Source organism: Mustela erminea, chromosome 12, assembly GCF_009829155.1.
Source record: "Mustela erminea isolate mMusErm1 chromosome 12, mMusErm1.Pri, whole genome shotgun sequence".
Classification (NCBI taxonomy): domain Eukaryota; kingdom Metazoa; phylum Chordata; class Mammalia; order Carnivora; family Mustelidae; genus Mustela; species Mustela erminea.
The window spans coordinates 85,928,491-85,950,028 of record NC_045625.1 but is presented as its reverse complement, the minus strand read 5'-3'; the positions used below and the strand labels follow the sequence as shown (position 1 = coordinate 85,950,028).

Genomic DNA, 21,538 nt, shown 5'->3' with positions numbered 1-21,538 from the left:
CCCAACCGTTACTCTTCCCAAGTTCTACAGCCCTTCCCCTGGGGGCCTTGGAACTGGCGTCAATCGTCAGTAATTCCGTCTGTACCCTGAACCTCTTCTTTGAATTTTGAACGCACTCATTTCCTAAATGTATCCCAGGTTTTGTACCGCAGGCACCATTGGGTGGGCCGGTCAGCTATGGGCTGTTCTATGCCATGTACATTGTTCAGTGTCCGTGGGCCACTTGCCCATTAAGTACCTGTGGTTCCCTCCTGGGACATGGTGACGCTCCCTGGTATCTGACTCTCCCCTGAGGACCCTGTTCCTTGCAGTCCTCTCAAGTGGTGGTGGTGGTGGTTTCCATTCCAATAGCTGTTACCTACTAGACGTGCGGTAAGATAGGTGTCCTCTGCTCCTTTCGGCTGCCTCCAGGTCATTCTGCTCCAAACCAGATTTGCGTTGCTAATCTTCAGATCCCTCTCCCTTCTTACCATAACCTTCTAGGGATCTCTGGGCCCTCCCTCGAATTCCTTGAAGAGCAGGACCCCGGTCCCCTTCATTCTCTTCAACACCAGTCTGGCCCAGTTCTTGGTGATGGTGACACCTACACAGATGACCCTTCGAATGCGCTGGTTTCTGGATTCCTTCAATGGTTTGATCTTCTACTTCAGATCTTCAGGCACGTGCTTTTACTCTACAACATGTCGCTAAGGGAACTAAAGCTGTACCTTAAAGTCAATTTCCAATGTCATACATTTTGTTCATCACTTCCTCTTTTTCCAGTTCACTCTTATGTCTGAACTGCGAAAATTCTACAGCATCAGGACCTAGAATCCGTCGATCCTGAGACCCGCGCTAAGTATATGATCTTGGCCCAGTGTTTGTATTTGGGGTTTGCTCTGCCCCCCCAAATAGCTGCAGGGTTCACTCCTCCACTCCTTCAAGGCTTTGCCCCAATCTTCCATTTAAAAGTGCCCCTCTCCTGATATTGTTGTTCTCTAGGGATTATTGACCTCAATGTCCTTATCACTAAAATATTACCTATTTTCCTTTTATTTCTGTGGAATGGAAGCTTTATGAGGGCAGGGAATCTAGTTCACTACAGCCCAGTGTCTAGAACAGTGCTTGGCCCATGCATGGTTATCAATGTTTGTTGTTGGAAAAGAGATGCTAGGGCTGCATTTTGAACCCAAGTCAGTTGGACTGGAAAGTTACTCCTTCCCATTAGTTTGTGTCCTTTCAAGATGAACCACAGTTCGGAACTAGACTGTGAGAGCCGCTGAGCCTTTTCTGAGGGCGTGGGTGGGAGCTCAGGGAAGGGAACCCCAGGAAACACTCCAGGTATGAGAGACTGGCAGGCAATAGAGTACCAATTAAAATTTTGAAAAAAGATGGAAATTTAGATGAGGTGCTGATCTCATGAAACCATGAATCAGTCCTGTTGCTCCTTGACTGTGTCCTTGTTGTTCTTTGGCTCCTAATGTCCCTCTCTCCCCTGTTTCCTGCATCTGGTTTTTTCCCACCTTCCCTTCCTCCGTCCCTTCCGGACTTTCCTTTTCTTCTCACTCCTTGACCCCTTTTCTCCTCTCCTTAGCCTATTCGAAGAACAAAGCAAATTATTTTCTGGAAAGAATTTTAATTTCCAAGGTGTGGGGAAAATGAAATTGTCCCCTTTCTTGAGGTTCCCTGGAGCACCCTGTGCTTTAATGAAATAAATGGCCTGAAGGAAGATGTCGTGAGTTGAGGTCGGTTGGCGGGTCTGTCCGTGTTTGGGTTCTCTCTTTTCCTCCCTAATTGGCCTCAGCTTTAGGGGGATGGGCAGGATAGGGCAAACTTCTCACTGGTCCCTTGCCCTGTGCCATGTCTGAAATAGAAATAAGTGGCAGCTAGAGAGTCCAAAGAAATTTGAAGGAAGACGGAGGGAGAAACTCCTCTTGATGGTGAATTCTGAAGCTGGCAGAAAAACAGTTCTCTTCCGCATGCCAAGTTTTAATTTCCATGCCCGAGCTGACCTAGGGGAGGCCAATTTCTCTCTGTCCTTGATGAATTAACCTAGAGTAGTTGTATTTGGTAAAATCAAGGGATAGGTCTGATGGTGAGTACCCGCCCCACCAGTGGGAAGCAGAGGTGTCCGGGAAGTGCTCTGCAAACCATGGGCGGTCTTCACTGGGCAGTGTACGGAGCAGGTGGGAAGAACACGGACTCTGGTTTCAGGTGGACTTGATTTCACATCCTTGCTGCTTTTTTTTCTACCTCTGAAGCCTTGTGGCTTCAAATATGGCTCAACTGTGCTGTGCCTTACTTTCTTTTTCTGTCCAGTGGAGATACCAGTCCCTGCCTCACTGAGTGGTCGTAAGGACTGGAGATGATGCATAATAGTGACAACCGTAATGACATGATGATTAACGTGAACTTGGATATTTATTATGGGACAGACATTGTGTGAAGTGTGCACTTTAGCTCACACAGAGCGACCAGAATGATGCTTGGCCCATCGTGGGTATTTGATAAATCTTAAGTTGACTTACCCTCCAGCCCTTCGTAGAAAATGACTTGGGGAGACATGAACATTTAAACACATGAATATTTCAAGTCCCTTCTCTAGAGTAAGATGGAGAAATTTCAGCTTCCCTGGAATGTTGATACAAAAAAGGAGTATTCACCAAATGGGTGAGTTATGGCTGCAGAAAGAACCAATCCAGAATCTGCGACTTGATCCAAAGAAGGCATAGTTCTTTTAAACTACACGTCCAGTGGGGTCAACCTGGGGTTCTGCTGATCGTAGTTATTCACAGACCTTGGCAGATGGATGTTTTATCTTAACATGTTTCCACAGTTAGCAACACAGAAAAAAACAAGACTGGTAACTATGCAGAAATAATATGCATCTCTTTTGCTCACATCTGTTTGGCCAATGTGGTGAAGGAATGCAATCTACCATGCTTGTATTCGAGGAGGGCTAAAATATTTGTGGACAGCCCATTGACTGCGGACACTAATAATCACCACAGAACGGCATGCTCTGGCCGATGAACATCACTGACATTCTGTTTATAGAAAGTGAATGATGAAAGCTACCATGAACCGAGCACCTACTATAGGATGAGTATTGTTTTGGGTGCTTGTCATTCATATAGCAGTTAATCCTCCCCAGAAGGTCTTGATAATCTCCGTATTGTGACGAGGAAACTGGGACTCAGGGAATTTCATTTACCAAGGCTTAATAGTATTAAGGATAGCATGAGCATGGTCTGCAGTTTTTCTGGATTTGTAGGGAAATCCTTCAAAAAGAAGAATGCACTAGAAGGCTACAGAGACGGATTTCTTAATTTTTGGAAATCCAAGCACGTGCTAGGATAGCAGATAGGTCTTGAATGTCAGATCTGACAGATCCAAGTTGGCTGCTATAGAAGCGTGATGAGCAGATTTCCTAATGGGAAGGAGGGATGTGATTGATTAAGAATGTCTGCTGTGGGCATAGAAAGGGGGTGGCAGCATGGCAAACAAATGTTTGCCGTCTTTGGGCATTTTTCTTAGCTTTTCTGGGTTTCAGTTCTATCACTTACAAAACAAGGTTAATAAAAACTTACTAAAGTAAAGATAGGAGCCTGGGCAAGATGGTTTCTTGATGTCTTCGGAGGACACCAACATGTCTGTGTGTAGGTGCGTATATTCTCATTTATCTTATGCACAGTGTTCCGTCATGGAGTCATGAAATCCATTAGTATGTATGGGATGGGGCTGGGGAAGGGAGCTGCACAGGCTGTCATTGAAAACTCCCAAGGAGAGCAGAGCTGGAGGCCTTTGGCAGGAAGCATGAATCATTTATTGGCACTTAAGGATGCCAGTCATCACTGCCTTACAAACAACTCTGAGCTGGATCGGCTCCTCGTCTGTACATCCAAGGGCTGTGCTTCTCAGTCTGGAGTGATGTCCTGGGAGTCTTGAATCCTCAGATTAAAATACCTCATCTTTACAGTAGTGACTGGAAGAATAAACCAATATATTTTTCTCAAGAGACGCCAATTAGGATTCCAGTGGGAAAGAGTTGGCATACTCAAAGGGTTTTTCAGAAAGATAATATTCTCTTTACAGAGGTGTGTTGAGGATTAAGGGGACCAACGAGGAATGGTGAGACACTCAGTGACAAGCATCAAGAGGCCATTAGCACTTTCAGGCCTAAAGGGACAACTGGAGGGGAAGGTGTTCTGGAAGCTGTGAGTGCTATGGCTGGACAGGAGGGCTGTTTCACTTGCTGGCTGACTGTAGGAACTCAGATGCTGCCCAGAAAACTGGTGCGCGCACACACACACACACACAGGGTGGGGAGTAATGCCCAGAATGTTCTCTCATCTCAACTGCTGATACTCTACTAGAGGGCAAGGGAGCCTGGGTGGTACAGATACAAGAGACAGACCTCGTGGACGCTGCAGCAAGGGTTGAGTAACGCGTCTAGAAGCACACATGGAGCGAAGGCCCAGCACACAGGAAGAGACATGTAAGGCAGAATACTCATGAGCTGTAGAGCCCCACCGGAGCGGAACAGGGAGGGACAAGAGGGAGGAGGGAGACCTCTCGATTCAGGGAGTCGGGGCATCTGCCTCAGAGAAGCGAATCTGAAGCTCAACAAAACTTAACCTTAACCTCGCCTGGACCTAGGCTCTTGGGGAATATGGTTGTTTTTAGGTGATCATTTCATATTTTCCCTTATTTTTAAGAAAGGAGTCTTGTGAACATGTCTGCTTATATCCTTGAAGCTGAGGTAAAATAAGGGAAGTGGTTTTGATCCAGTTTGGGTTAGAAATTGAAGGAAATGGGATGTGGTCTTGGGCTGACCCAAGTGAGGGAGCCCGGAAGTTCCTCAGGGTGAATCTTGCAACCCACTTTAATGACAGACGTGGTCCTTCGAGAGCGCTCTCTGTTGGGCACGCTTTGCTGGATTTCTCTTCTTCGCTCTTCAAGAGGCCCTTCCAGGCCACGAGTCAGAGTGTCAGCCTCTACTTCCAGTGCTGTCCTTATTGTCCTGGAAACCCATTCCAGCTCTGAGCCAGAACAGGGGACTGTCACGTTTTCTTCTTTTCCCAGGCCCACTCCCCTCCCTAAAGCCAAATGCCCCTTCTAGCCTCAAAGTGGATGCCCCCAAGAGGGCAGAAGAAAAGTGCATGACTGCATTGCCCAGCCCTGAGTGACCGTTTAGAGTTTCCGAGAAGTGAGGGGCACCCTCAGCTCAGTGGGTAGAGCATGTGACCCTTGCTGCTTGGGGCCGTAAGTCTGAGCACCACGCTGGGTAGAGCGGAGACTTAAAATCTGGGAAAAAAAAATTTTTCAATGAAATGAAATTTAAAAATTTACCTTCGAATCACAGTAGCCACATTTCAAGTGCTCAACAGTCCCACGGGCTGCGTAGCACAAAACATTCCCAGCATTATAGAAAGTCCCATCAGACAAACTGATCTAGATCCTTCTCCGGGGGGGGACTTGGATGGGCAAGGGGCTGGAAACAGGATTCCAAAAACTGAACTGTCTTCACCTGCAGGGTTCTCTCCTTGGTAACAGGTGAGGTCATCCTCTCTGGGCTCGTGCCATTTCCTTGTGCAGCCAGAAAATTGCTGGTGATCATTGCAGCTAACATTTAGTTAGTTCTTGACATGTGTGCAAATGTTGCTAATACATTGTTGTGTGGTGACTGCACAGCCCGACAAAGGCACTGTGATCTCCCCTTGAATGAGGCAGAAACAGAGGCCCAGAGAAATCAAGCGATCATACAACTACTAGCTTGAACCACAGGGAATCCCCAATCCTCAGATGTTTTTGATTCAACCTCCTAGCAAATGACAGAGCCAGGATTCAAATCCAGATCCAACGATTATGTCAGGGTCAGTGTGGCTGAGCCTCTATAAGTGACAACCTTGAAACCCACTTTCTAGGGCTGCCAAGGGTCCGGTGAAAAATTATGGTTCTGTGCCTGGCACACAGTGGGGCTTTTGGAATGTTGGTCTCTTGGGTTTTAACTCCCTTCTGTTCCTGCCGCTGTCTTAGAAGGGAGGAGCACAGCTGTCTGAACAGATGTGCCTAGTGAGACAGGGTGGGGGGTGGCACACTGCCATTTACTGGATCCCTCCGGGGACCTGGAATAGCTCCTCTGCTCCACCAGGCTCCCCTGCCTATATCCCTGGCCAGTCCCCACTTCTTTCCATTAGGGCATCCCTTCTGCCCCGCGCCCAGGGAGGGAATGTGGCAAACATTGGCTCTTCCTCTTCCCTGTGCCCTGAACAGCCCAGCAGATGTACTTCGTCAACAAACCCCTCCACCGGAGACCTCAGAAAGAGCTGGAAGGCTGGAGGTGGACCAGAGGGGCTGCTGCTGTCCTGAGCAGGTCAGGCGCCTGTGTAAGCTCTGCTCCAGACCTCCTGCGTGCTGGGGCTCTGCTTTCACATCAGGGCAAGGGTTCAAATTCAAAACCCCTCCCTCTTTTTATTTAGCAAGAGGAGAGAGAAGTGTCCCCTGGCTGAGGGTCTTGCTGTTTGGGGGGGTTCTAGGACTCGAGGGTGATTTCCATCCCTATGAGAAACTTTTGTATCTCAGAAACGGTAGATTCATGTTGGCTGGATAATAAAAATATGAGATACCTGGTTAAATTTGACTTGCAGATAAGCACTAGATAGTTTTTTAGTGGAAGTGTATATGACACAGTATTTGGGACATATTTCTACTAAAAGTACTTATTTATCTGAAACGCAAATTTACCTGGATGTCCTGTATGTTATCTAGTGACCCTCCCAAGGATTGGACTTCTGCTCACCCTTCAGACTCCAGGTCATTTATGGTGGTGTTAAGGACACTTCGGAATAAGGGGGAGACGTACATCTGGTTTTGTAGTCATAGCTCTTTGTGAGGTGATTCAGACTCACGGTTCTCAAGATGCGGACCCTGGAACAGAAATGTCAGCATCACCTGGTACTTGGTAGAAATGCAAATAAATTGTCATGTCCCACCCCAGACCTGTGAATCTGTGCTCTGGGCGGTGGGGCTCAGCATTCTGACTATCAAGACACAGAACCACAAGTTTAGACTCTGAGCAATCGGATGGTCCTGGGCTTGAAACCCAGTCCCACCATTTACTGACTGTGTCAGCAGAATTACTTACCCTCTCTGAGCCTACACCTGTCTTCCTAACCAAACTGAAATATAATACCTTATTTAGGGATTTTTTTTTTTTAAAGATTTTTTATTTATTTATTTTGACAGAGAGAAATCACAAGTAGACGGAGAGGCAGGCAGAGAGAGAGGGAAGCAGGCTCCCTGCTGAGCAGAGAGCCCGATGCGGGACTCGATCCCAGGACCCTGAGATCATGACCTGAGCCGAAGGCAGCGGCTTAACCCACTGAGCCACCCAGGCGCCCTATTTAGGGATATATTAAGGATGAAATGAAGTTACAGATGATGAAGTAAAACCCACAGTGCCTGTCACAGTAAGAATGCACAAAACAATTACTCTCACTTTCCTCGTACAAAGAGAGGTCCACTGGTGCCCTGAGACAAATGTGATGGACAGCATGGCAAAAGCCCTAGTTACAGGAGTGATCTCTGCTCAGTTCAAACAAAGCTTTAATTTCCAGAAATGCAATTTCCCAGCAGTCCCATGGAGGGAGGAAGGAACTAGAAGGAGAAGGGACAGGGCGAGAAAGTACCAGGACCCAGTGGGGATTGTTTTTCTGACCCACAGACCAGCCCAGGGCAGAAAGCCCCATGGATTGAATTCCCTTCCTTCAGTGCTTGGTCCGGAACAGGTGTCCAAAGGTCAGGATTAAAAAAATGTTTTTTCTTTGCATGGAAAGGTGAGGGAGAGGCGGCCTGAGAAGGTAGGACATGTCAGGGTGCCTGTGCAGGGAGGGCGATCGGCACGCGTGGGTGTGTTTCACAGGGAGGGTCTGGGGCCACCGTGGGTCAGTCTAGATGAGGGTTCTCAGCTTTGGCTCCACTGACTTTGTGGGTCCGATGATTCTTTGTTACGTGGCTGTCAGTACCTGCAGCAGCAGCCCGAGTCTCCACCTACGAAATGCCTGTCGCCACTCTCCCCTCCCTCACGGTGGTGACAGTCAAAAACATGTGCAGACATGGCCAGATGTCCCAGGAGCAAGGGGTTCTGGGCGTGCCACATGCCCCTGGGCTGAGAACCACCTGTCTGGAGAGTACTATACAATAACCACTCACAATTTTAACTGCTACCATTTATTGAATATTTATTATCTCCAATGCCCAGCTGATCTCACAAGGTTGTTCTTATTACCTACTTTTTACAATTGAAGAAACTGAGGCTGAGACAGTTAAAGCAACTTCCCTAAACCCTACATCCGGTAGGTCCGGGCCTTTAAGCTTGGTCTAACTAAAGCTCATGCTGCAAAAGCCTCTCTTTCTCTCTGAAAAACCGTTTTATTTCTTCAAGGAAACTCTTCTCATGTCAACTCAAGTTCAGAAATACTTACTGAGAAGCCATGAGAAGATGTTGCTCCTCAAGTTTTTGTGACCAGTGTCACTGGGGAGGTCAGACTCCCACAATACGGTTAAAGAACAAAGGAGGCAGGCCCAGTCTGGGCCAAAATGGACATTTCCAGGAGTAGAACTCTGAGCTGGATGCCCGCTGTGTAGAACTGTCTCCTGTGTTCTTGTACTGTCCATTCTGATAATACAAAGGAGGACTAAAACCTTGAGGTTCGCGGGGTCTACTAGCCATGTGTCCTTTGAAACATCACCTCGCTGGCCTTGGCTGGGGCTGTAGGAGGCTTTTAGCCAAACACTCCGCCATCTTCTTTCTGGCTCTTTGCAGGAACTCTACCTTTCCCCTTTCCCTTCTCATGGCCGTATACTCATAAGCTTTGAGCTTGCTGTAGTAATCAGAGAACTTGTTGTAGAGGATGGAAATCGGCATCCCGTTGAGGATAATTCCAAAAGCAATGCAGAGGAAGGCGAAAAGCCTGCCCAGGATGGTCTCTGGGTACATGTCTCCGTATCCCACAGTGGAGAGGCTCACCTGCGGGGGAAAGAAAGTGGGACGGAACAGTTAGCAGTGTGACGGGGGAGAAGACAAGTGACGGGGGAGAAGACAAGGAGAGAACCAGGCAGGAAAGTGTCCTCTGTCTCCCTGAAGGTACACGTAGGTCAGATAACGGCTCCCACAGAGCCAGCTTTAGGGGGTACCAGAAGGTTTGCCTGCAGGATCTCCATCATAGAAAGAACACACGCTGTGGGGCTGGGAGTCCCGGGCTTGGATCCTGACTATTACACATATTCTTACACACAATACAGGGGAGAATCACAGCCGCCTAAGGGGTTGTGGAGAGCATCTACAATGCACTGTGTAAAGTTCCTGGGGAGCATGGCTTCAATAAATGTTAGCCTCTGCCTCCCCTCAGAGGGGCCAGCTTTAGGACCAGGGACCCTGGATTTGCCCATTTAATAGGTGTACCAGGAAGAGCTAAGGGTTGGAACCAGCCACACATGGGTTCAAGTCCTAATTCTGACCCTTCGCCGCTGAACACCCACAAGTAAGATGTTCAGTCTCTGAGCTTTGGTTCCTCATCTAAAATCGGAGGATCACAGCCGACTCTTCATCTTCTCCTGCAGACTAAATAAGAAAAGGAGTATAAAGCACTTAACCCAGGATCAGGCCCACAAAAGGCAGCGAGCAACCCTCTCTGTGGTGCTTCTCTCATCTTTAAAATGGAGACAATTATAATACTTCTCGGAGTTGTTATGTCATTCAAATGAGGTATCGTATATGAAGGTGCTCTAATTGCGAATGTCTGGAGAAACACACTCTCATTATTTTGCAAAGGGACTTTTCCGTAAGACATCACAGACCAAAAATATGTTCATCCTGCATGAAATTTCTCCCATCACTCTTGCACACTGCCTTGAATTCCACTAATTAGAGATTTATTTAGGTTAACAAGCTTCTGTTTTAAAATGCAGATACCCGTGGGACTAGTTATCAGTCAGTGGAGCCAGAGAAAACCTGGGAAAATCTCTTGGGGCCCATTTTTCTAAGCCTCATGTATTGAGCCTCCCGTCAGCCCCCAGACTAGTGGCTAAATGACTAGAAGGCTTGTAGGCAGGGCTTAGTTGCTTAGTTGGAGAAAAAAACAAAAAACAAAAACAAAACCTCCTGTGCATTGCACAACTCCAGGGGGCACTGTTTGCTGCATTGATCTGTGGCATTGCCACAATTTTCTGGCAGATGGTACTAGAATGCACAGTTAGCCTGTTGACCTGTACCAAGGTGGTGTTTAGCTTAGTAAACACTTCTGTTTTGACGTAAGGGTCAGTTTGAACTACGTGTGATTGGTTAGTTAGGATGGAACGGAGAAGCAGGCCAGCTGGGCTAATCTGGTGTTGCTGATAAGAAACACAGCTCCACCCAGACCGTAAAAAAGTGAAAGCCTGACGTCTTCTTGGGGGTGGGGGACGTACCACCTCTGACTGCCAGGGCCCTGCTGAGGGTGGGCTGTCCCTTCCCCCGGGGGATGAAAACAAGCAAGCACCTAAGAGAGGCAAGATGGCGGAGACCAGCTTAAGGAGACAGATGGCATCTGGGTACATGGCTCTGGATCCCCTTCCCAGCTGTGTGTCGGGCAAGTCTCCCGCATGCCCTCTGTCTCTGTTTCTCCTTGTGAAATACAGGGAGAGGAGCAGTACCTACCCCGCAGGGGTGTTAAGGGATTGAAGGAGAGCTTGGGGCAGGGTACGAGGAGAAGGCTAGTGGTTCTCATGCTTCCTAGAGCGACGGGCTGTGGAAACGGGCCCCTGCTTGGATCCTGCTGAACAGGAGGGGAACAGGGTGGGGGGCACTCTGGCTCCAGATTCTGGCACCAAAGGATGATGTCAGGCAGTGGTAAGGTGATCTCACTCATGGGCATGTGTGTGTGTGTGTGTGTCTCTCTCTCTCTCTCTCTCTCTCTCAGCCCTGGCCATGCCCGGAGAAAAAGAACCTGAGTCAGGTCTCTGTCTGGGTACACTGAACTGAACCGTGGCTTCCACAGGTCACCAAGCACAGCCCTCCTATCTCTGGATGAATGTTGAGTGGCTCGGTCTGCTAGCCCTGGAGGAAGCCTACGGGGAGTCTGGGAACAGGGATCAGTGACAGGAAGGGGTAGTTCAAGAAGCTTCCACAAAAGGCCGAGGCCGCCGAGAAGGGAGGCAGGAGGCTAGGAGCATCCAGAGGAAGAGAACTGAGACCAAGTGCCTGTTTTAAACTTCTGATCAGTCCCTCACTGGGTTTACTGCATTCTCAACCTTGACTTTTTTTTTTTTTTTGGCTGAACTTTGGAGAGTCAAAAGCAAAGAGTGTTGTTGGCTTAAGGGAGATGACATACTTGAGGCTCATAATATGGTCTAAATATTTTTGTATATCTTGGGTCTTTATTTTTAGAGAAAAGGTCTCTTCTGCTCGGAGGCTCTGTGTGACGGGTCCTGAAGAATTTGTTCAAAACGCACAGTTCATCATTGCCTTGTCTGTTCTGTGGACAGTTTGACTCAACCAGTGATGTGCTTCTTGTTCCTTGGCTCCACGAGGAAGGCAGAATTCCTTGGCTTTGGGGATCTCTTCTCCATTTTCCACAGCCCAAACCCATTTCTCCCTTCATGAACATTAAAGATGGAAAGCCCTATACTGACACATGTGACCTCAGAGTGCGTTCTCACATTAGGAGGGGCTGGGTCTGGAAATCTGACCAGAATCCCTGCAATCCATCTTAATACCCCGAAAACACTGGCCGGCTCAGCCACTCCCTAAACTGGAAATGTCCCATTCCGTGGGAGGCTTACATATTTTCCCTAGCCTTTGGGTCCCAAAAGCCAGAATGTGACCTTCCCCGAGGAGCTCACCCATTAATCAGCAAATCTTGGCCTCCTAAACATTACAAGGAGGACAAGCTTCCAGTTTTTCTCTCAAACTTCAGAATGACCATACTGAAATTTCTCCTTCAGCAAGGAATGTTTGTTTCCTCATAATGAGCGAGGTATAGATGAAATCTTGGCACCCAGAAATCCATGCATGTAGGAGCCCAGGGAACACAACTGATTTTTCAAAATAATGAACGCCTCTTCTAGCATTCCCAAACAATTTGGGGTGTTGAAGACTTGTGATTTCTGGCTAAAATTATTACACATCTTAATGCATGTTCTTTAAAGGATTTATCTTCAAAGGCTATACGTGCCTATCCATGCTGCTGTGGCTACAAATATTTGAGGAATTCCTCTTTGAATTTTAATCTGCACAGAGGATTCAGTGGCATGACCTTGAAACAAGTAGTCTTAGCCGCCTCAAGGGTTAACTCCAGATGTCAGTCTTCAGCTCAAGGGACCTGACTGTATCTCAGAATATCAAATCCTCCCTCCAAAAGGTGAGGATTTAGCACGATTACAAAGTAGTAAGTGGACATATCACGGTCTCCAAAGAGAATTCCTCAGTGGAATTCAAAGAATGTTTTGAGGGTAGAAGCGCTGTTAGAATGAGGTCATGGGTGAGGAGAGGGCCTTATGGGAACCAACCTGCCTCATCTGTATGTTAAAGTCCTGATGTGCGTGGAAATTGCGCAATAAGGAGGAGGTAGCGGAAGCCAAGGCAAATGTGGGATTATTCCTCAGCTGGGGAAAGGCATGCCGTAATGATGCCATAACCTCAACCACGGTTTACTTGGTACTTTTCCCTGTCCTCTACAGCTCCGTCATGTCCCATAAGTCCTGCCGGCCCACAGGAGGACCACAGTTCTAAAAGGGGACCACTCCAGAGTCAGGAGTCCACAGGAGCAAAAAGTTAGAGTAGTGCCTAAGAGCCTTTGCCCCATTTCATGGCTCCTTTGCGATTTCTGAAGGATCTAAGAGGATGCTGCCTCCCTTACTGCTGTCTGTGTCGGACACTGACCCACTGTCTCTCGGTCCCAAGCGAGACACCCTCTGTACTCTTTCCTATAGTCCCGCAGCTGGGAGGGTGCAAACTACATTTCCCAGACCTCCTTGCTCGCTGGCTTCTGGTTGTGTTCTGCAAATGAGATAGTGTTGGGACACGGGAGGTGGGTGAGGGGCTAAGCGTCTCTATTCCCACTTCGGCGGGCTGTCACCGTCCTCCAGTAAGCAGATAGCCGTGGCTTAGGAGTCTTTTGGCTCAGAGAACACTAATCTCATGATGTCATCCAAGGAGTTGCTGTGACAGCCCCTGAGTGGCTCCTTCTCTGTTCTTGTGGGTTCCAGTAACTTGACCTTCTATTTGTTCCTCCAGTTTTAGGGCTGACCACTGTTCCACGCAGGAACCGATCTCTGGGTTCTCCGTTTCCCCTTACTGCTCTTCCAGCCCTCTAACACGTGTGTATCAATAACCCTGCGTCACATCCCTTCTGTTTAAAATACCCCCCGCCTTTTCTGGTTTCCTAACTTGGCTGATGCAACTTCTAAATGGGTCTTTTTTTTTTTTTTTTAAGATTTTATTTATTTATTTGACAGACAGAGATCACAAGTCGGCGAGAGGCAGGCAGAGAGAGAGGAGGAAGCAGGCTCTCCACAGAGCAGAGAGCCCGATGTGGGGCTCAATCCCCGGACCCCGGGATCATGACCTGAGCCGAAGGCAGAGGCTTTAACCCACTGAGCCACCCGGCGCCCCCTAAATGGGTCTTCTTAAAGCAAGCCATCAATCCATTAAAATAAAATAAAATCTCGGTGATCTTGTAAGTGCCACCTATTTGCAAGGAAATGATGACATGCTTTGGGAAAACAAAGATAGGAGAAAGGTCTCTGTGGCACAATTATCTGCTTGATCAGCTAGAGATAAATCTTCTTTTTGAAGAGTTTTGTTCGTCTTTGCAGGAATGAGTTCATGACATAGTTTTCTCTTTGATTTCTATAGTTTTAACTCACTCTTGAGGCTCAGAAGGAAATGATCCATTAAACAGTCTAGTTGCCCTTTTCTGCTTGAAAACAGAGCCACACCGGAGGCCAGTGATGACAGCGTCTTCACAGAGCTGACTGTTCTTGCCAGAGCTGGGCCATGCATTTCCTACCCCCAGGCAGCCAGGGTAGGGGGTGGGGTGGGAGGGGTCAATGGGGCGCCCAACATGACTGGAGCTGCCCTGCCCTGGGTGCGTACCTATTCATCTGGGCACTCAGAGGCTCTCCCAGTAGAGAAGAGCTGACCCCTTCGTATGTCTTACAGCCTCTCTTTTTCTAGTAGAGAGGGAGTCACTTCCGTTTTTATTTCCCCCCAAATGAATCTGAAAGCAAAGCTTATGGCTTCCACGTGATAAAGAGTATCAACTAGACAGATAGGGTAGCTTCCATTTATGGCGGATGTACTGCAGGCTAGCATTTTACATATATTTCCTATTACATTAGCACTTACAAATGATCTCCGTTTGACAGACGAGTAGGACGGGGCTCTTAAATCCTAATGCGGGAGCATTTGCAGATGTGACTGTCCACAGGGGGTTATTCTGCAGCTGTAGAAGTATTCACCCTGATGAAAATTACTGTATTCCTCTTAAAACCTTGAGCTGAATTACAGAGGAAGGTTTTAAGATCCTTGGCATAGAGAGAGGGAAGATGATGAAAAGCAAGTCGGATTTGGGGATTGTCTGCAAGTGCAGCAGCCCACGGAAGAACGGCTTGGAGAATCGGTCTGTAGTGAGGCTGAGCATACAAGGCAGACAGCACGGACGTCTGGAAGACACTACCGACCTGTGTGAGGATGTGTTTCCTGATGGGTACATATGTGAGCAGGAACAGCTTACTACAGTAGAATGATTGTATTACCTAATTTTTTTTTTAATAGAAATATAGTGGACACACAATGTGACATTAACTTCAGGTGAACAATATGGTGATTCAACAGGTCTGCACATTCTGTTACGCGACCATCTGTCACCATGCAACCTGATGACAGCACCACTGACTACATTCTCCATGCTGTTTCTTTCATCCCCGTTGTTTAGAATTCCGTAACTGGAAGCCTGTACCTCGCGCTGCCCTCCACCCACTTTACCCCCTCCACCCATTTTACCCCCCTCCACCATCCTACCTTCTGGCAACCTCTGGTTTGTTTTTTATATTTATGGATATGCTTCTGCTTTTTCGTTTGTTTGTTCATTTTATTTTTTTCAGATTCCACATATAAGTGAAATCATGTGGCATTTGTCCTTCTCGGATTTATTTCGCGTAGCATGATGTGCTCCGTTGCTGTCCATGTTGTTGCACATGGCAAGATCCCATTCTTCTGTTATGGTTCAGTAATATCCCGTGTGTGTGTGTGTGTGTGTGTGTGTGTGCACGCGCACACATCCCTTGTCTTTATCCATTCATCTGCTGATGGACACTTTGGCTGCTTCCATAATTAGGCCATTGTAAATAATGCTGCAGTGAACACAGGGGTGCATGTATCTTTTCAAATTACTGTCTTCATGTTCTTTGGGTAAATACCCAGTAGCGGATTTTCTAGATTGTACAGTATTTCTATTATTTATTTATTTATGAGGAACCTCCATACTGTTTTCTATAGTGGCTGCACCAGTTTGCATTCCTTTTAACAGTGCATGAGGGTTCCTTTCTCTCCACACCCTTGCCAACTCTTGTTATTTCTTGACTTTTGTAGCCATTCTGACAGGTGTGAGGTGATCTCTCATTGCAGTTTGGATGTGCATTTTCCTGATGATGTGTGATGTTGAGCATTTTTTTTTTTTCATGTGTATGTTGGCCATGTGCGCATCTCCTTTGGAAAAATGTCGATTCAGTGGACCTAATTCTTTCTATCTTCCTGCATCCAAGTCTCTGCCATAAAGCCTTTCAGTGCTTTCCTAGATTGGGTGCGCTAATCTGGTCTGCTCTTGGACTCTGAACTTGGCCTTGCGACTTGGTTTGGCCAATGGGTTGAGCAAATGACATGAGCAGAAACTTATACAGAGCTCACGTGGTTGAAACTGCATCCCCTGTCCTGCCCATTGCCATGGCCATGGGCGCATGCCTGCTGGAGAATGGAGGAGATGTGGTCGAGTCCTCTCTTTGATCCCAGCTGTCACCCAGCTGATCATCAGACATATGAGTGACTGGCACCAGCCCAAATGAGAAGTACATTCTGGTTGAAAACAGCCCAAACTGCTGACTTGCAAACTCATAAGCTAAATCAGTGCTCGACATTTTAAGCATTTAAGTTTTGGGGTAGTTTGTGATGCATCATTATTATAGCAATAAATAACATAATTTATGAATAGCTGAACACATATTTATCATGGGGGTGTGCTCAAAAAAAATCTTAATCATGAGGTGTGTGTGATCAGTAAAAGGCGTGGAGACAGCTGTGTCGGAGTTCGTTTTGGGATTCCACTTCTTACTCTCATTTCTGTTCAGTCATGTCTGTACAGAAGGGTTTCTTCTCACCCTTAAAATTTCAGCTCAGTGTCTTTTTCTCCAGGAAGGCCTCTCCGGCCATCCTATTAAAGGTGGCTTCCACACCCAGCTCTGTCTACCCTGTTATCACATCCGAGGCACACCGGTAGCTGAAACTATATATTCTCTTTCTCCATCAGAATGTAAACGGCATGAGAGACAGAAAGTCATCTTTTGGGGGGCTTTGTTCTACTGATAACCCAATATCCTTAGTGTTTAGATCACCCACTTGGTGCCCTGGAATTGATCAAAGAATTCTAGCTCAGTGAATGCGTAAGATGGATTTTGTGACTCTCATGAAGAATTCGTCTTCATGTTTTGTATCTTTTATTTGGCATCTATATAGGGAAACAAGGCATTCTGTCTGCATCATTTTGGCAGCATTCTCTTCTCTTTGCTCTATGAGAATATGGTCCCTTGGTACACAGTGTGGCTGGCCTTCAGGAGGATGAGGAAGAACTTTCTTAATCTCTGTTGTCCTGGGGCATAAAGCAGTGTTTGAATGTTCAAGGGGGGGGATCTGCTCCTGCTGTTATCATAGATTAGTTTAGAAACATAGATTGGTTCATAATGATTTTTACTAGTCTCTGGAATTCTCAGAATGAGATGGACAAAGTCTACTGGTAAAGGTTGAAGTTGGTCAACAGTGAGGCAGAAGTGTGCAAATTTTGGCTTGTGAAAATAGTGCCTGATGGAGATAATGTCCGCAAAAGAAAACTTGCTTTGTCAAAAGCAGTCATCGTTAAAATGTGTTATTAAATGGTGATTTTAGTTTTGATTGGAAAACTTACGGAAAAAAACGGTTTTTAACTAAAACTGTTTTAGTTAACATAAAAAGGGGGAAATTTGAAAGTTTTGAGGATCATTGTACATTACATAGATCAAGAAATTAAATGGAATCAATAAGCATTCGCTTCAAGAAATTTTTTAAAAGAAAAATCCTCACTAGCAATAGAATTCCTATCAATTTTTGTATTAATATACAAAATTTTAAAAAGTTTTCTGGGTTGAATGTATAGTACAGAATGTCCCCTGGGCCCCACCTACATGCACGCTGGTCTTCTAAGATACTTGGTTAAATGGAGACTTGACTCTTGAACTTGGGAGTGTGTCATCAGCATGCGGATCTGTTCTTCCCCTTTCCTGCTTTACTCAGCTCCAAAGTAAATGTCATTTGCTGGGGACAAAGCATCCTCTATCAGCGCCATCTGTACACATGGTTCATCTACTATGGGGATGACCTTTTGTCACCGGGAATGTGATCAGAGGTGTGGCATTGGGCTAGCTCATGGGGAAGAGCCTAATGTCATCCCATCACTGAAGAAAGCCCACAAATCCTATTTGACATAGGAGTTCTACTTTTTCCTGACAAAAGACTAACTGCATTATAGGGCTCTGTAGCCACCCTTTTTTTTGTTTTTTTAAAGATTTTTTATTTATTTATTTGACAGAGAGAGATCACAGGTAGGAAGAGAGGCAGGCAGAGAGAGAGAGGAGGAAGCAGGCTCCCTGCTGAGCAGAGAGCCCGATGTGGGACTCGATCCCAGGACCCTGAGATCATGACCTGAGCCGAAGGCAGCGGCTTAACCCACTGAGCCACCCAGGCGCCCTGTAGCCACCCTTTTTTAGGGACAAGAAAACTTAGGACAGGGAGTAAGAGAGTGAGGGTTCACAGTTATTCAGGGTCACAGTTAATTATTAGCAGATCAGGGACTAGAATCTAAATGTAAACCTTCCATCTCGCTGAACTACATTGTTAGTAGCCCTGGGTTGGTTCATCTCAGAAATCCACACCAGACTCGAGGTTCTAACAAACCCAGTGTTAATACTGAAAATAACCAGTTCCTTACATGGGAAAAACTGGTTGTATCTGCTTAATGTTTCTAGCAGTATTACAAACCATCTACTTTTAAAAATAAAGAAATGACACACCCACTTCTTTCCTATGCGCAAATGTGAGCTTATCCATCAGCATGTCCGGTGACTCAGGGATTTCCCAGGGATTTAGCTTAGCATAGCAGAAATGCGGATATTTGAGCAAATGGAATATATTACTACAGAGAGACAAATGCCAAAGAAAACAACAAAAATGACCGAAAGATTGCAAATTAGGCAAGGCACGCCCTAGACATGAATCTTGAAAGAGGCAGTTGCTGGGTGTAGGAAGGGCATGGATTTTGTCTTGGATGGTTTTAGGTTTAGGTCGTCACTCTGCTACCTTTAGGTGGGTGTCTACACTCAAACCCTCTGCACCTCGACTCCTCCAGCTGTAGAACAAGAATACCAGGCCCTAAAGGAACTTCGGTGATCCTGGATCAAGTCTGGGTTGTAGATGCTTCTCTCCACACTCAGGATTGGCTAGAAGCAGTGGGACCTCAGTTAGGGTGGACACGGGTCAGCCGAGTCTCACTTCTTCCCTGCATAAACTTACTTTCCTTCGAATCTGAAGCCACTTCCAATTTGTCCTCTTTAAAAAAAAAAAAATCGTGATCCTAACCATTTCACAGGTTGTGATCCTGAAATCAGATAAAATTTACACACCGGACAACAGGTGTTCGGTAAGTGGTGAATAAGAATGAGGATGGATGGGTCCCACATACATAAACAAGGAATCCTTCTTAAAATCAGCCTGTCCAGGGACGTAAGACTAAATCTAGATTGGGGGGGGGGCACTTGGGTGGCTCAGTGGGTTAAAGCCTCTGCCTTCAGCTCGGGTCATGATCCCAGGGTCCTGGGATCAAGCCCCGCTTCGGGCTTTCTGCTCGGCAGGGAGCCTGCTTCCGTTCCTCTCTGCCTACTTGTGATCTCTGTCTTTCAAATCAATTAAAAAAACCTTAAAAAAAAAAACAAAAAAAAAAAAACTAGATTCGGAAGCTCCTAGGACCAAGCCGAATTCCGTTACTTACGGGACTCTGTCTTTCCAGCTTGGTTCTGTTTGCCGCAGGCAGCAGAGCCCTGGAGGGAGCAGGAGCCCCTACCCCAGCAGGGAAAAGGTCGGGGAACAAAGCCAGGCAGGCCGCTGATGGCCCGGGACGGGGCCGACTGGCCGCCTCCAGGCTGGGGAAGCGGCCGGGAAGCCGGGGCCCGGGTACTCACCGCGGCCCACCACCAGGCGTGGGGGATGCTGGTGAAGTTGGTGTTGGGGATGTCGTGCTCCACGGAGTAGACGGCGGCCGAGAAGGTGAAGACGCCCATGGCGATGAAGAGCATGAGGCAGCCCACCTGCTGGTAGCAGCGGCGCAGCGTGAAGCCGAAGGCGCGCAGGCCGGTGGAGTGGCGCGCCAGCTTGAGCACGCGCAGCACCCGCAGGAGGCGCATGACGCGCAGCGCCTGGCCCACCTTGCCCACGCGGCCCACCGCCTCGATGTCGTGCTCGCGCGGCGAGCCCTTGCCCTGCCGCGGGTCCTCGCCCGTGACGCCCTCGAGCAGCAGCTGCAGGTAGAGCGGCAGGATGGCCACCAGGTCGACCACGTTGAGGGCGCTGCGCGCGAAGCCCCGCAGGTCGGGCGTGGAGGCGAGGCGCAGCAGGAACTCGAGCGTGAAGAAGGCGATGCACAGCACCTCCACGTGCTCCAGCACGGGCCGCGCGTCGCCGCCGCCGCCACCGCCGCCACTGCCGCCGCCGCCCGCGCCCGGCCCCGCCGGCTGCTGCATCTCCTCCACCGTGTTGAGCGCCAGCGCCACGACCGAGATGAGCACGAAGAGGCTGGAGGCCACCCCGATGGCCTTGGCGGCCACGGACGAGAAGGGCTTCTCCAGGAGGTTCCAGAGGCGGCGGCGCTGCGGCCCGAAGAAGCGCATGTCGCGGAAGAGCTCCTCGGCCTCCTCCGCCTGCGCCTGTGCGCGCAGCTCGCGCTGCACCTTGAGCTGCTCGCTGAGCTCGTCGCGCCGCTCCTCGAAGCAGATGCGGCAGCAGCGCGGCGCGTACTTGAGCCGCACGCCCCAGTAGCCCAGCTCCTCCAGGAAGCCGCGCGGGCACAGCTCGTCCCGCACCAGCAGCACCCCCGACGCGTAGAAGTTGCAGACCAGCTGGAAGACGGCCGGGTCGCGGTCGAAGAAGTACTCGTCCGTGCGCTCCTCGTAGTCGTCGCACAGGCCCAGCTGGCGGCCGCGGCTGGTGCTCGTGGCCAGGCGGCCCAGGCGCGTCTTGGGGTAGCAGGCGAGCTGGCGGCAGTCCAGGCGGTAGCTCTGGCCGCCCACGTTCACGCGCAGCGCCGACGGCGCGCCGGCGAGGTCGGGGCTGCCGGCCGGCGGGGCGCCCTGGGCCTCGGGCTGCTGAGCCTCCTCGCCCGGCTCGTCCCTCAGGTCGTCGTCCTCCTCGCCGTCCTCGTCCTCCTCGATGTAGTAGTTATAGTTGCCCTCGGTCCACGGCGCGAGGCTGGCCTGGGAGCCGGAGCGGGCCCCCACCGAGCAGACGCTGCGCCGGGGCGCGCCGGCCCCGGCCTCGGGTGCCTGCTCGCTCTCCGGAGGGTTCCAGGACCGGTAGCCCCAGGACCGCCGCCGCTCGCTCTGCTTCAGCATGGCTGCGGGCCCCTCGGTCCGCCTTCCCGGCCGTCGCGGGGGCCTCCGGGCTGGTCCCCGGCGCGGACCCGGAGCAGACGGCTGTCGGCTGCTCTGATCGCGCTGGGGACGCGGCAAGTGTTAGGAGGGATTTAGAGCCTCTTAGCTGCTTTCCTCCTCCTCCCTGCTCTCCCCGACGTCGGGCTTGATTATGTGGTGGTAAATCTGTAGGTGATCAGACGGTGGCAGGGATTATTGCTAATAAAAACGTCGCCAGCCCCTAGGCCTGTCCTTAGGAAGAGCTCAGTGTGCTTGTGCTGGGGTGAAAGCCCCCGATTTAACTCGAGGATCCAGACGCCTGTGTCCTGGCCTCTGCGGGAGGGAGGACAGACACGGCCTCAGAACGCGTAAGCGGACTTGATCACAAGCTGTTGCTTCTTAGCGCGGCCCCTGTTTCCATCCCCTAAGACCTCAGTGAGCCCCTTCCCGTTCCTTCACGTGATCCTTTCTGGTTGTTTCCACATGGCTGCTACTTAGCACTGCTTTAGAATCCAGTCTGATCTCCGTCCGGGCCTCCCCCCCTCTTTGTCTCTGTTTCTCTGCCTCTGTTTCCCTTCCCGCTTTGCAGGAATGA

At 48.9% G+C, this 21,538-nt stretch overlaps 1 protein-coding gene across 1 annotated transcript; it reads right to left on the bottom strand.

Annotated features, from left to right (window-relative positions):
- Positions 1 to 1,757: 1,757 nt before the first annotated feature.
- Positions 1,758 to 20,925, bottom strand: KCNV2 (potassium voltage-gated channel modifier subfamily V member 2). Its single transcript, XM_032308712.1, has 3 exons — positions 19,501 to 20,925; positions 8,733 to 9,010; positions 1,758 to 1,843 (listed from the first exon to the last, which is right to left on the bottom strand). The coding sequence occupies exons 1-3, from the start codon at positions 20,923 to 20,925 to the stop codon at positions 1,786 to 1,788; spliced, it is 1,761 nt and encodes a 586-aa protein (XP_032164603.1). The 3' UTR covers positions 1,758 to 1,785.
- Between the last annotated feature and the right edge of the window lie 613 nt (positions 20,926 to 21,538).